The sequence below is a fragment of the Juglans microcarpa x Juglans regia genome, chromosome 3D (genome assembly GCF_004785595.1).
Source record: "Juglans microcarpa x Juglans regia isolate MS1-56 chromosome 3D, Jm3101_v1.0, whole genome shotgun sequence".
Taxonomy (NCBI): domain Eukaryota; kingdom Viridiplantae; phylum Streptophyta; class Magnoliopsida; order Fagales; family Juglandaceae; genus Juglans; species Juglans microcarpa x Juglans regia.
In genome coordinates, this window is record NC_054598.1 from 5,851,135 (window position 1) to 5,865,529 (window position 14,395).

Consider the following 14,395-nt stretch of genomic DNA (forward strand, 5'->3'; position numbering starts at 1 on the left):
TTTAAATAGAGATTGTATGCGTAAATATTTCATTAAATAAAAAAATATTATTTTAAAAAAAGTATTATTATAATTTAAAAAAATTTTAAAAACAAAATGCGAAACGTTACTCTCTTTCAAAAGGTTAAAATGGGGTTTTACAAAAAAGAAATTAACCAAACTGGCCCTTGCGTACGTTTTCTAAGCTCCATAAAAGACGCACCCTGCCACCCACCTCCCCCCGCCTCTCTCTCTCTCTCTCTCTCTCTCTCTCAGAGAGTCAGTTAAAGGTCAGGATTGGTGATCGTCATTTCATTAAGGTAGGGCAGGCTCTTATCACCCAAAGCAACGTCTGATCTTCACCCTTTAACTCTCGTGTCTAACTCACGAGACTCGGAGCAAAAAGCACGCACAAAAGTACTTACGGCCACGGGATTCACAAAAAAGCAGAAGATTAATCCCCCCACACACACACAAAAAAAAAAAAAAAAAACAGCGAATGGAGACTCCTCCAGGCACACCCAAGAAGAAAAGCGAAGATCAGGAGGGACAGGTTCTGGACGGTTCGGATATAATGGAGTTGGTTGGGAATGAGGAGGTGTTTAGCAATTTCGTGGAGCATAAGTTCCAGGAACTGGATAGGGATAGAGATGGTATGCTCTCTGTGAAGGAGCTTGAACCCACTGTTGCTGATATTGGTGCTGCTTTGGGTTTGCCTGCTCTGGTCACTTCTTCTGATTCTGATCACATTTACTCTGAGGTACCTTTACACGTTTCTCGTTTCTCTAACTAGATCTAGTCTTTTAAGTAGTAGCTAGTACTTTTTCTTCTTTCTTGGCTTTAGGTCTCGGTATATATATTAGGGTGCTCTGTTTGAGGCCGAGAGAGTTTAGAGAGATGAGAAAGAGCGAGCTAGGTTTAGCTGTTAACCGTTTCCTGGTAATTTGCTTTGGCAAATAATTTGCACTTTTTCTTCACACTCAGTCACAGAGAAGGAGGAATATTTAGCAGAGAATCCTATCCATTGCAGACGGAAAATCAGCTTAACATATTAATGCATTTTGCGTCATTAAATAAAAACATAAAAATTACACGATGCCGATTGCCGCGTATCCACTTAAACTTAGGAATTGTGAAGGAATAATTTCATATTATCTGTGAAGAAGATGTTGGGTATGTTTATAAAGAAACAGCAATCATCTATTATAAAATTAATTTTATGAGATGAGTTAGGCCATAAATTTATTCATGATATCAAAATCTGTCACAAAATAAATGGAGGCCACACTACTTATCATGTGATAAGGATTACGAAAAATATTAACCTACACGTGAGGGAGGATGTTAAGAAATAATCTTACATTACCTGTAAATAAAGTTTTGTGTATGTTTATAAATAATAAATAATTATTTTTTATAGAATCGATTTTATAAGATGAGTTAAACCTTTAAATTTCTTCAAAAATCAGATAAGAACATAAAAAAAGTTATTGCTCTTGCATTTATACGCATGCATGTTCTGGTGGTTACCTGCATGGGGTGTTTAAATTATTTTTATTTGTAAAAATTATTTAACTGACAATATAAGAATAAACAAGCATGTCTTTTCTTCTAAATTGATTTTTATGAAAGGTTTATATGAGATTTATCTATTTAAGACTTATATGTAGCATTACTAAATTCTTGAGAGATTTTAATCCTCATTTATTCTCAGTATATATATTAGCGTGGTTGAATTTTCTTCTATTTTTTTTTTTTTTTTTTTTTTTTTTTACCATTCTTTTGGGTTGAATTTAATTCATGGACATGAGCAACGTCCACTGTAATTTATGGCACCGCCTCCTTCGTACGTCTTCGGCCATCCCACCGGCCAAAAAAGTATAAGCCTAACCTTAATTTTATAGTCGACCAATCTATTTCTTAGAAGTGTTTAATTTAATTGTTTATTGACGATCCAATTTATAAATTCGGAGAGATGGATATTGGTTGCAGTACTATTTAATTGCCTTCTAGTTCTTGAGGCTTAATTTGATTAATATTTCCAGATCATGTAGCGGGTAGCTAGCTCGATCGAGATCAAACATCCCACCTATGATTCTTCTTTGTCGGTCCCGTACTTACTGGGACTTTCCTTTTTAGCTGAGCTTTTCTTTTCCCACCTACTGCTATTCTTTTTCTATCGTTTTCTATGAGGAAAATGCTGGGGAAACTATACCTTTTCTCAGACTTTATAATTACGGTTAATCATGTATTGCGCGAAACGTTTATAATATATATTAATGGACTTGCATGCTTTGTGATCAATATATATACATGAATAATTATATTATATTATATTATGTGGTAAGTACTATCCTTCCTTTTTTTATAAGCAATAATATTCTTAGATTAAGTAATCCAATCTATTGTGATAATTTTAGTTCTTTTTCTTTTTTTTTTTCCCACAAAGCCGGTGGCCTCTTTCCAAATTTATTGATAAGCCTCACTTATGGCGGAAGAAAACCGTGATTACAAGCCAAACATCTAGAGGTATACAACTAAACCAACAAAAAACCACAGCCATAACAAAACTAAACAATCCTATAAGCCAAAAACATTGCAGTAATCTAACAAGCCTAAATAAAACAAGACCAAAAACTTCACGTTCGTTTAGCTATATATGTCATATTACTTTCTCATGTATTATAATCATAAATATCATAAATCTTAAAATAATTTAAAGGTTCATATCAATAAATATTAAATAATTTAGAATTTTAAAGTTTTAGCTCATGCTACATCGATCTTTCCTCCATGAAACTTTATCTTCTTTCATAATTTATATTTAATTAATTATATATTACAATTAATATTCGATCGAAGATCAGCGACGTCACTTTTAAACATTTTTGTTTTGCGCATTGCATGATGCATGTGCACAACTAGAGTACTGACTAGTGGTTCATAATATTATAAGGCACTAAATTTTAATATAATGCACGTCAACCGACAGGCCAATGATAAACGAGGCAGGAAGCTAGCTGCTGCAATACATCGATCGTTTATGTCATGCCCAAAAAGCAAATAGACCCAGGTCAATATTAGATTCTTTGACAATATTATTGTTATAAGTCCCTTTATCTCCGTGACAAATTAAGGAGTATGTAGAGTAGGTGGGGGAAAAAATCCTCAAGTTTCAAATTTAAGGATTTCTAATATACGAGATAAAAATAAAATCGATATATATATATAGAGCTGACCATACAATATTTATTGGTGTTGGTATAACTATTTCGGATAGTATTAATTAATTTATTAATAATTAATTCATCAATAAATATTATAAGATTCACTTTATATGTATATCTCTCCCAATTCAAATAACAACTTGAGAGAACCTTTGATCAGTAGGTATATTACTAGTACAAGTGACCCACAATGGGGCTTAATTTATGATCTCTGCCAGTTTATTCTAGTGTGGCCTTGTATTTATTATATGGTGGGATTTAGCCAGATGGGAATGCCACTAATTAATAACCTGTAATCTTTTCATTTTTAGATTGGTCTCATTTAGATGTTGAGTTGAGTTGAGTTGAGTTCTTTATGAATAGTAGTGAGTTGAGATGGTGGAGTGAGTTTTGTGGAGCTTACTTAAGATCATGAGTTTAGATGTATTTGGATGTTAAGATGAATTTAAATGTATTTATGAGAAGTTAAAAAAGGTTGTGGGTCCCGCATGTAAAGAGGTATTGAATTGAAAAATATTATGAGTTTCACGTATAAAAATGTCTTAAGTTGAATGATGTTTAATAATTTGTGAATTGTATGTTTGGATGTTAGACTAGGCTTAAATTTGAACTCAACTCAGATGAATTGAGATAGTCCATATTCCAAGTGAGGCTTAAGTGCCGATCGAGTGCTCAAATTTAATTAGAATGCCATTATTCTTCTTCCAAAAATAGCAGTTCATATATACCTAGTATTAATAAATAATTATAAGCTCATAATTACAAACAGAACGATCAAGTTCGTATCATGTTATACAGGTCTTGAATGAATTCACACATGGCAAACAAGAAACAGTGAGCAAGCCTGAGTTCAAAGAGGTTCTTTCAGACATTCTGTTAGGCATGGCTGCCGGCTTGAAGCGGGATCCTGTTGTCATCCTCCGTATTGATGGGGAAGACCTTCTTGAGTTAATCACGGGCCCAAGTTTTGAACCAGACATGGCGTCCATATTTTCGCAGATAGACACACATGGTGGATTATCCCTGCGTGATTCTATAATTAAGGCTTTCGAAAAGCTTAGCGTGGATCAAGGAATGCCCCCTTCTTCGGATTCTTGGGTAATTGATTCTTTTGTAATCAAACTTCCATTTTCAGCTCGCATACATGCACCAACTTAATGCAAAGCATCCATGCTGTCTTTAAGGGTACTAGATTTTTAATGCAAAGTAGTAAGCAAAGCATTTTCCAGCTTGCCGATCAAATAGACATTGAAACAATTACACGAATCTCTTCTTTTCTTTTCCACTTTTCTGGTTCCTTTTCTTCTGCAGGTTGTGGAAAACATTGTGCAACCAGCGTTGCAATCCTGTGCCGGCCATGATTGGGACAGGCCGTCAGCATCTGAAGAATCATTCTTGGTAGAGTTTAGGAAAGCTGCAGAATGCGTCGCTCAACATCTCAAAGATCAACCAGTGATAGTCGCCCATAGTGAAAATACCTTTGATGGAAGTGGAGTTAAGAGATTATTATCCAACAAGTTTGAATTAGACAAGGTTTACACTCTGATCAAAATCCCCTTGTTTTTGTCTCACCTAAAATTCCAAGACCCAAGCTTTATACATGGGATCAACTACATATATAATTAATACACTCAATTGCACATTAATGGACATACAGATATTGAATGCGGCTTTAGAGAACATGCCAAAAGATCGTAATGGAAAAGTGTCAAAGGAGTGTCTGCGAGTGGCACTGGATGTAGTGGCTCCATCTGCTGGTCTACCTCCAATTGGTGCAGTTGAAGAGGTATGCTGCTATTGTCACAGCTAATTAACTTAACTTCGGTTTCAAGCTTATAATTACCTGGAAGTACTTGGATAGACGCTTTTTATATATAAGAAGACATATATATATATATATATATATATATAAATATATAGGCCATGCCTATATGCATTAGATAATAATTTACAAGTGATGATTCTGATCTGCATCTTAAATCATACAGATGGACAAGGTGGTTGGTGATGTGTTTAAGATGGTCAGCGCGGATGACGGGAAGATAGTTAAAGAAGATGAATTCAAGAAAATATTTACTGAAATCCTGGGAAGTATCATGTTGCAACTAGAGGGCAATCCCATTTCAGTCTCTACAAATTCAGTCGTGCACGAGCCCCTTGCCTCTTCTTCTACACTTTTGCAGCCATCTTCCTAGTGAAATGGCATATCTATCTTAACTATATATATATATATATATATATATATATATATATCAAGGATAACATAAAAAAGGATAAAAAAAAATAAAAAGAATAAATTTTTTTTCAGGGCATTAATGATTGCTATCTAGCTAGCCGAAGTTGTGTATTTTGTGCAGTTAAATTGATGTGTGCTAAATAGTATGCAAATATAGAGAATGTCCAAGGACCTGGAGCCAAGAATTGCTGTCAATGGTGATCATTCTCCACCTACTCTAGCTGGTAGTGCCAAACAGTTTCTCGATACCCTATAGAAAATCTAAGCTGTTTTCTGGATTCCATTGAGAAACTACTTACTGCAGTAGCATATATATTACGTAAGATTCTTCTCAAAACATAAAGTAATACAAATGCTAAAGCTCGTATCTTTAGACAGATAGAAAAAGAAAGTTGCACGTACTACTACCGAACAAGTTTAAAGCCCTCATTAAAGTGTGATACTAATTTTTTTATGGCATAAAGTCAGCCTTAAATAAAGCAATGACCTTTTGGATAAGCACCTTCTCGAGCAATGCCCATCCACACCTAATGCATTATGAATTATATTTGTATATTTGTATATATGTAAAATAGTTAAGCATGCAAGAGCTATTATATTCTTCATATGATGGAAATTAAGTACAGATGATACAAATGCACCAATTCCAATATTCCAAAAAACTCGATGCCCATCCGATATATAACAAGTCCCCACGCCTTCAAAACCAGCCCGCCCAGTTACCGAGAATGAAACAAACACCGCTAGTGCCATTGCCCCTGGCATGCATGCCATGCCACCAGTACTACCGCACATATATACCACTGTTAATTAAGCCAAGTTCCTTGCACCTTTTTTCTAGTTAAAAAAAGCCAGAGTCACATGCATGCACCAACAAAGAGCACCGCCAACGTGCAAAAGAAATCTAACATGATTACCAAGGCAGTCTCTCGATCGACTGATCAGTGCGGATAGTGCTCCTTTGCCGTCGATCGAATATTGCACGTGCGACCCCAAGGAATACTCTTGAACTGTTTGATGGTTCATCATGTTGTGAAAAACGATAACAATAAATGAAAGTAAACACGAAAAGAACAATCACACAACACAAGATTTATGTGGTTCGACAAATTATCTACGTCCACGGGAGCTGCAGAGAATTTTTATTATTTGAGAAATTACAATACACTTTTGGGCGACCACTGTTCACGCACACTATATTTCACATAAGCCAGAACATTATGTATATATACTCCAAACGGCGGAAATCCTAAAATTTCAATAATAGCGATGTTCACTCGAGCACGCATCAAGCGACCATCAACTACTCAAGCCATGTGTCGAGCGGCTCTCGAGCGAACTCTCTGACTTGCTTCCGCTTGAGCGGTATGTCGAGCGAACACTCTGTATTGCATCCGCTAGAGTTCACTATCGAGCGGTCTCGAGCTCACTCTCTAACTTGCATCTACTTGAGCTCACTGTCTAGCAGTTTTGAGCGAACTCTCTGACTTGCTTCTGCTCGAGCGGCTAAAGATTCTACTTGAGTGGTGTGGACCAAACTCCACAGTACTCAACACATCATCACACGTTTGATTACAAGAAAATCTGTATAATTATATAGAAGCACAAGCAAGCATTATAATACCCTTGATTGTTGCCTTTAAACTCATGAAAACTCTTGCTTGATGAAGAGAGGAAGAACCGAAGAATAAGATCCTTGGTCATCTGGCTGAAGACATTTTATACATCTATTTGCACTTGCCCGTCATTGCATGTGTCAGGAAGCATTCCCTTCCCACTTGCGCCACTCATGTTGATGCTCTGAAGCTTGACACCTGACTGTCATGTCCCCCACTCATATCTCTTGTCCCCCACTTATAATGTGGCCTGATGGCTAGGTCTGTATTGGGCTTTATTGTTTTTACCCTCTCACAAGGAGAAAATCTGAAGATACAGCCAACACCAGACTTGGCTACTTTCCGATGTTTTAGAGTAGTGGAGGTGGCCGCCGCCAACTGGTCGTGCTTGTTTCTGGCGTTTCCAAACTGAATATATATATGCTTCATTATCCAACTGATTTTCTAATGCCTCGCAGAAGTCGAAATAATGTGTAAAACCAAGCTTTGCTGGCAAGAATATTCATGAACAAGGAATTCTGTTTTTAGGTAAAAGAAATGGGTTTAATAAGCCGAAAAGACGGCCGGCAATTTCACGACAAACTCATAGTTTGGACATGACACTCTATTAAAACATCAAGATTTGTTTCGATGGATGTAATTAGAAGTTAATGAAGCATTTTACACCAAAATGCTATCTTTTAACTGACAACAAGATACTTGATCCCGTGTGCATAATTTTGAATTGGATAACCCCCATGGTTTAAGTACTGCATATACATGCATATAATATGCATGCATGAGAAATTAGTCATGCGCGCATATCCGCACAAACGCTCAAATTAACACATGCATGATGCATTCTAGGAAGACAACCTCCAATTAAGTAGGCAGGAATTAAGGACCCTCAAATACCGAGTCTGCATAAGCAAATTAGTTGAAAGTAAAGCGTGTGGCTACCATGCCGCCCCATGTTGACCGCTAGGCATACGACCCAGTGTAAATTTTTTTTTTTCTTTTTCACATTTTTTTAATATATTTAAATATATTTAAAAAATAAAAAAAATATCAATACACTTAAAATCACTTCCTTAATCACTAAGTAAAAAAAAAAATTTTTGACCAACAGTTAAATAGAGTGGGCAAAGTAGCTTTTTCCGAAAGTAAATTATATTTTTACGAATCTATTTTTATTTTATTCATTTTTCAGTCTATGTTGCAGCCATTTCCCATGATATATAAACTGCATAATGCTATTGGAAATTACACACGCATAACCTAATTAAACTTTCGCTTGAGAATAAGTACTGGGACTGCCACTTCCCCCAAAAAAAGTCCCAGCTAACCTTAAAATGTCATGCTCCCCCTCTACCCATACCAAACCCTCCTTTGGCAAGTTCACGGAGTAACCATAATAAACAATACAGGCCAAAAATGGCCCAACCCAGAAAACCCAGTGCCCATCCCACAAATGGCCTCCTTGAAACAGTGCTGCGCCCAGGCACCTTGCAGGGTTCAGACCCACACCTGCATAACCAGCATGTCCGGTGACTGTTACTGATACAAACACTGCTAGTGCCATGGCCCCTGCCACCACCACACAGACCAGTGGCAAGCCAAGTTCCTTGCACCTTTTCTTGTCAAATGCTACTGTCACACCCACAAAGAGTACCACAAATGTGCAGAAAAACTCTAAGATTAATGCAGTCTCTTGGCTGAGTGCAGACATTGCTCCATTTCCACCAATTGTGCAGCCCCCTAAGGAATATTTCTGAGCTGTTTGAGCGTCCATGACATGTTTAATTATGAGAAAAGCCGTTATTGAACCAAGACATTGGGCCAAGAGATAGACGGAAGCACGAGCAAGAGTTACAACACCTTTGAGAGCTGCAATGAAAGTGAAAACCGGGCTCATGTGACCACCGGATAGAGGAACTGTCGCCATGAGGAATAGGAAGGCTATGATGAAGACGGCGAGCGGGACAAGAAGCTTGGGATCGACCTCGTGTGATTCCAAGCATGCGATAATGGTAGTGGTAAGGGAGAACACTAGGGCGGCAGTTGCTACTAACTCTGTAAGGGCTGCCCTCCACATCTGAAAGAATGAATCAAAATTACAAAAACAATGCTGGAGATGTCATATATAAAAACAATAATAATTAGCATGCAAGAGCTACCTCCGGAGAGAGGAATTCGTGGGCACCTATGAAAATAAGAACTTTTGTTCTTAAAGAGTTCCTTCCAAGATTAGTTTCCTCACTTTTCTCATATTTTCTTGGGAATTCCTGATCAGCTTCTTTGGGGACAACCATATCCATGATTTAAACTATTCCTAGAGACAGTGATCAAAACCAGCCTGAATCAAAACTTATAGAAGAGATGGGATCATTGGGAAGTCGTACGTAGCTGCCAAAGCCAAACTTGGCTACTTCCAGATCATGTAAGTTTTGGAAGTACTGAACATGGCTTAATTTCTTGCCGTCGTTTCCGGAAGACAGTACTAGTTAGCTAGGAGCATATATTGTGTTATATGCTTTATAAAACATATCTTTCAATGAACGTACGTGGAAGTCGTCGAAATAAAGAATAAAACTAAGCTCTGCAATTAAGAATATCCATTCTATATGAACAAGGCCGGATGCCTATGTTAGAATGGTAATTCATAGTACGATTTTAAATAAATTAATGCATTGGTAACATGCATGGTAACCTAATAATTCTATCGTATAATTAATGACACGTGTGAGCGGTTGATATAACTATATATATATATATATAAGAATAATGATACTATGCCTTCTGATCAATTTATTCCTCATGATTTTGACCGTTCATGTATTTAATTTTTTTTATATTTTTTTAATAATTAAGAAAATGACTATTAGTATATTTATATATATATATTTTTTATTTTTTAAAAATATTTAAATATGTTTAAAAATATTTGAAATAAAAAATAAAAAAAATATATATATAATTTACCCTATGCGGCACACAAAGGGAATACCTGCAAGCGGTAGGGTGGCACCACTCTATATATAAAGTACGTGCTTTGCTCTGCATACAATTGAAAGAGATCAATGATAAACGAAACATCTATTTCATTTAATAAGTTGTGGATTTCTTTCAATCTCTAGTACTAGTGTTAATTAATTTTCAAAGTCAATGTCTATGATATTGCCACATCAAATAATAATATGGTAAAATATAGTAAGATAATTAATAAAGGTTAGGAGGTTGTTTATATAATTAAATGATAAATTAATGTTGAATATTTGGCAAAATCTAAGACCATAGAATTAGTTTTTTCCCTCCTAAAACGTGTATTGAATTAAGCTTAAAATAATGATTCGAAGAGTAGGTTTAATTTCTTTCGCTTAAGAATCCTTATTCCCTTAAAGATAGTCTCTACTTATCTGCGAATAAGAATATGAATAAATCATATTTTTAATGAAATGCATGGAAGTTTGATCGATTCCTTTACTATCCTCAAGGAATAACAATATATAGATATTCCTATTCTTTTGTTTAGGGACAATCATTATGTATTTATTGGAATTAAATCAGAATTTCTAAAATACAACACATTCAACCAAAAAAAAAAAGAAGTCCAAATTATGGTTTTAAAAAAATAAAAATTAAAAAAAAAAATGGTAGTCGGACGTACGTATACGTCTTTTACACAACCAAATATTGGCAACGAGTGAGAGGGGCCCAAGCTAGCCACCTTGATATGGCAAGGATGGTCCACGGTGTGGACCATCCGGCCTAGAGCTACTTATTGGAGGTACTGGGCGACCTTCGAAAATGTCCAGTGGCCGCTGGAAACCATTCAATTTTTTTAAAAAATATATATATATTTTTTAATATTTTGTTTTCGACTTTTTTTATTACTTTATTTGAAAAGAAAACTCTAACGGGGGTTTTAAATATTTTTAGTATTCATGTATCTAATTTTTGGGAGAAATAATCATTTTTGTAAAAAAAAGAATTCCAACCAAACTATGAAAAAGTTAATTATTCCATGTGGATGGAGCTATATATTACAATATTATTCCAAGATTTTATCAAGTGAACCAAATGTAGCTCAAGAAATCATGAACTAAGAACTAATTATATGTTACAATTTATAATTTATTTTACCCCGTGATCACGGCATGTTATATATAATATATATATATATATATATATATATATAATCAAAATATAAAATATTATACGTGATAGAAAAACTGCAGGCCGGCCTCTAGTGTATAATTAATTACCACCTCTATGGAGGAAAATTCATGGGCACCTATGTAGGGGGCGGACCTACATTGATGCTTGGGGCGATTATTTTTAAAAACTTGTTTAGTATATGGTTTTTTAAAGATGTCTTAATATATAGATAATTTGTCCCCAAAACATTTTCAAAAATCTTACTTAGTAGTTAGTTGTCTTGGTTTTTTTTTTTTTTTTTTTTTTTTTTTTTTTTCAACAATTTTTCATACTCACACCTATTTTTTTTATTAATAAAATCTCACATTCTCATTTTTTTGACATCTCATAAGAGGTAAAAAAATATATTACTCTTTTTATAAGCTATTTGGTAAATCCATGGCCTCATTTTTCCTATTTATTTACACTTTTATTTTCAAGTCTTCCACTAGCTAATTTATTAATTTGGATTAGTTTTATTAGTAAGTACATATGTACTACTATCGAATTAACAATTAGGAGCGAAGGCAAGATAAAACCACATAGCTAATTTTTATCGTTTGTTTACTTAATTATTATCGTTTATTTCAACAAGTCTCACATATCTATTTATAAATTAATTTTTATCATTCACTTAAATCCGATGGAGCTCAAGTGAGAGGTTCAGATTGGCGGTTTGAATAATTTAGTTGTCCCTAGACTACCTTATATGGTTAAAATTAAATGTTAGTGACACATTTTACTATTTTAAATGTTGATTACCGTTCACTCTATATACGATACACTTTGCTAATCGACCTCCCAAGTACCAAATCCTAGTTCCACCCCTGCACCTATGAAAATTAAACAAGAAATCTTGTTCTAAATTAAGGAGTACTTAGATCACGTTGCCTCATGTTTTTCATGATCAAATGGTGTCGGAAATTCCTGATCATGATCAGCTTAATTTCTAATTAATTCTCTGGACACAACATGATTAATTAATTAATATCCATGACGGCCTCATTTAATTATTTATATATATATATATATATATAGAAACTAGAAAGTGAATTAGATAGCCTCCCTCCAACTCAAACAATCTTCCATCCCAACTCATAGAGATGAATATATTTATATATATACATATATATATATATATATATGTGTGTGTGTGTGTGTTGCTTGCATGATAATATTTCTGGTGTTTCCCAACACGACACAGTTTTTGGATTGTGTTATATGCCTCATGATCCAACCTATTTTTTTTAAGAAAAATGATTTACACACAACAGTTTTTACAATATTTTATACAACTATGTTTTAAATGAAGGATATTTTTGTAAAATATCTTATAAAAGTAACATCATTTTATAAAAATACCTTCATTTTATAACATTGTTGTGCAATGTGTTGTACAATATATTGTGTATATATCATTACTCTTTTTTTAATGCCCAAAGACAAAGGGATGTGGAAGCCTGTCATGTCAGCATCGAGATCATAAATAATTTTATTTTCTCTAAATGTCCTACAGAGTTAATCTTCTGATGGGATTAATATATATAAGCGGAATCTCAACTTATTACATCCACATCATATACAGATTTATTTCCCCACATTCTTTTTTCACTAGAACGAAGTTATAATCATGAAAAATACAAGCTGAACCTTGCGAGTCCATCCCACACGTACACAATATGATGAGGCCTCAAACACAAAGAGCAGTGCCTGCCTTTGTTTAAGAACCTTCAGAACATGTTCTTTTCTCAAGGTAACCAACAATCCATTTGATCTCACTTCCTGTTAACACGGTCTGATGGAAAGAGGGCCTTCAAAATATTCAAGAAATCGTGTTTGTATCCATGTGCGTGGAAATGCTGAGGTGGAATAATCTTAGTGTACAGATAAAATGCCACGCATGCAATACCAGGCCCAGCCCAAAACACCCAGTGCCCATTCCAGAGGTGGCCCCCTCGAACAAGTGCCGGGCCCAAACACCTTGCCGGGTTCATTCCGGCCCCGGCATAACCCTTGGCGGCAGTGACGGAGGTCGACACAAACACAAGGAGGCCCACCACTATTCCGATGATAGAGAAAATTTTGACACGGCCCAGATTTCTGGCCTGGCGAATATCAAAAGCCATCCATATCGAAGTAAAAAGAAACACAAATGTACATATTATCTCGAGCCAAAGGGCCTGGCTTGTTTCGAGGCCGATCACAATGGGGCCATTTGGACCTGGTGCAATGACAGTGAGAGTGCAGCCTCCAAGGGAAAATGTTTCTTCGATGGTGCTGTTCACCACGGCTTTGAGTGCAAGTGCACCAAGCACAGCACCCGCACACTGTGCCAAAATGTATATGGCAGCCCTTGAAAGAGAAATGAGGCCGATAAGGGCAGCGGCTAAGGTGATGATGGGGTTAATGTGTCCGCCGGAAACTGGATTGGTGGCAAGGAGGAGAATTGCGATAATGATGGCGATAAGGATCGACATTAGAAGCTTTGGAGCTTTGATTTCAGCATCGTAGGAGGAGATAACTATGGTGTCAATTGCAAAAACAAAAATTGCTGTGCCAATCAGCTCTCCCAAAGATGCTCGCCACACCTGATCAGCTAATTCAACGTCATGATTTCGTTACTATATATATATATATATATATATATATATATATATATATATATCAAACCCCAAACCCCAAAAGAAATAGCATTATTAATGATGGCAATCTTATTAATTGAGTACTACATGATGAGCATGTAATACCATACTAACATTCAAAGAGAACAACTCCTCCAAGCCCAAAATCTCGCTCAATTTAGAGGTATCATTGCGTCTGTTCCCTCCCTCGAATTTCTCTTTCTCCGACTGCCTGCATGCAAAAATTATAAAAAGAAATTAGGAAAATGATGAGATCAATATATATATGTCACCCTGATCAGTTAATTAATTATATAAATTACCACTAGAATTTAGAAGTGGGAATTAGGGAATGAATGATCATGATGCATGTGGAGTACTTGCATTGGTGTAGAGGCCGAGAAAGGTTGGACTTTGCTCCCACCATACACATTTTCTTCATCCTCTACGACTGCCCGCACATAATTTTCAGCCATCGATCTCTTAACCGCCAAATACTCGTTAGCTAGCTTTCTTGGTAATTACTCTCATCTTTGTAAT

The 14,395-nt window shown here is 35.5% G+C and overlaps 3 protein-coding genes across 4 annotated transcripts; 1 reads left to right on the forward strand and 2 right to left on the reverse strand.

Annotated features, from left to right (window-relative positions):
* Window positions 1–243: 243 nt before the first annotated feature.
* On the forward strand, window positions 244–5,725 carry LOC121254530. The gene is made up of 5 exons (XM_041154612.1): window positions 244–739; window positions 4,005–4,304; window positions 4,518–4,739; window positions 4,864–4,992; window positions 5,195–5,725. Exons 1-5 carry the CDS (start codon window positions 479–481, stop codon window positions 5,399–5,401), a joined length of 1,119 nt encoding a protein of 372 aa, XP_041010546.1. The 5' UTR covers window positions 244–478; the 3' UTR covers window positions 5,402–5,725.
* A 2,594-nt stretch (window positions 5,726–8,319) lies between these two features.
* Window positions 8,320–9,132, reverse strand: LOC121254327 (aquaporin PIP-type-like). The gene has a single exon (XM_041154320.1). It carries the CDS (start codon window positions 9,130–9,132, stop codon window positions 8,320–8,322), a length of 813 nt encoding a protein of 270 aa, XP_041010254.1.
* Window positions 9,133–12,779: 3,647 nt separating this feature from the next.
* LOC121254531 (aquaporin-like) lies at window positions 12,780–14,395 on the reverse strand. 2 transcript variants are annotated; one of them, XM_041154613.1, is made up of 3 exons: window positions 14,240–14,395; window positions 13,991–14,084; window positions 12,780–13,822 (listed from the first exon to the last, which is right to left on the reverse strand). In XM_041154613.1, exons 1-3 carry the CDS (start codon window positions 14,329–14,331, stop codon window positions 13,010–13,012), a joined length of 999 nt encoding a protein of 332 aa, XP_041010547.1. In that variant the 5' UTR covers window positions 14,332–14,395; the 3' UTR covers window positions 12,780–13,009. The 2 variants fall into 2 exon arrangements, with proteins under 2 accessions (XP_041010547.1, XP_041010548.1); XM_041154614.1 differs by having other exon boundaries at window positions 13,991–14,085; window positions 14,237–14,393.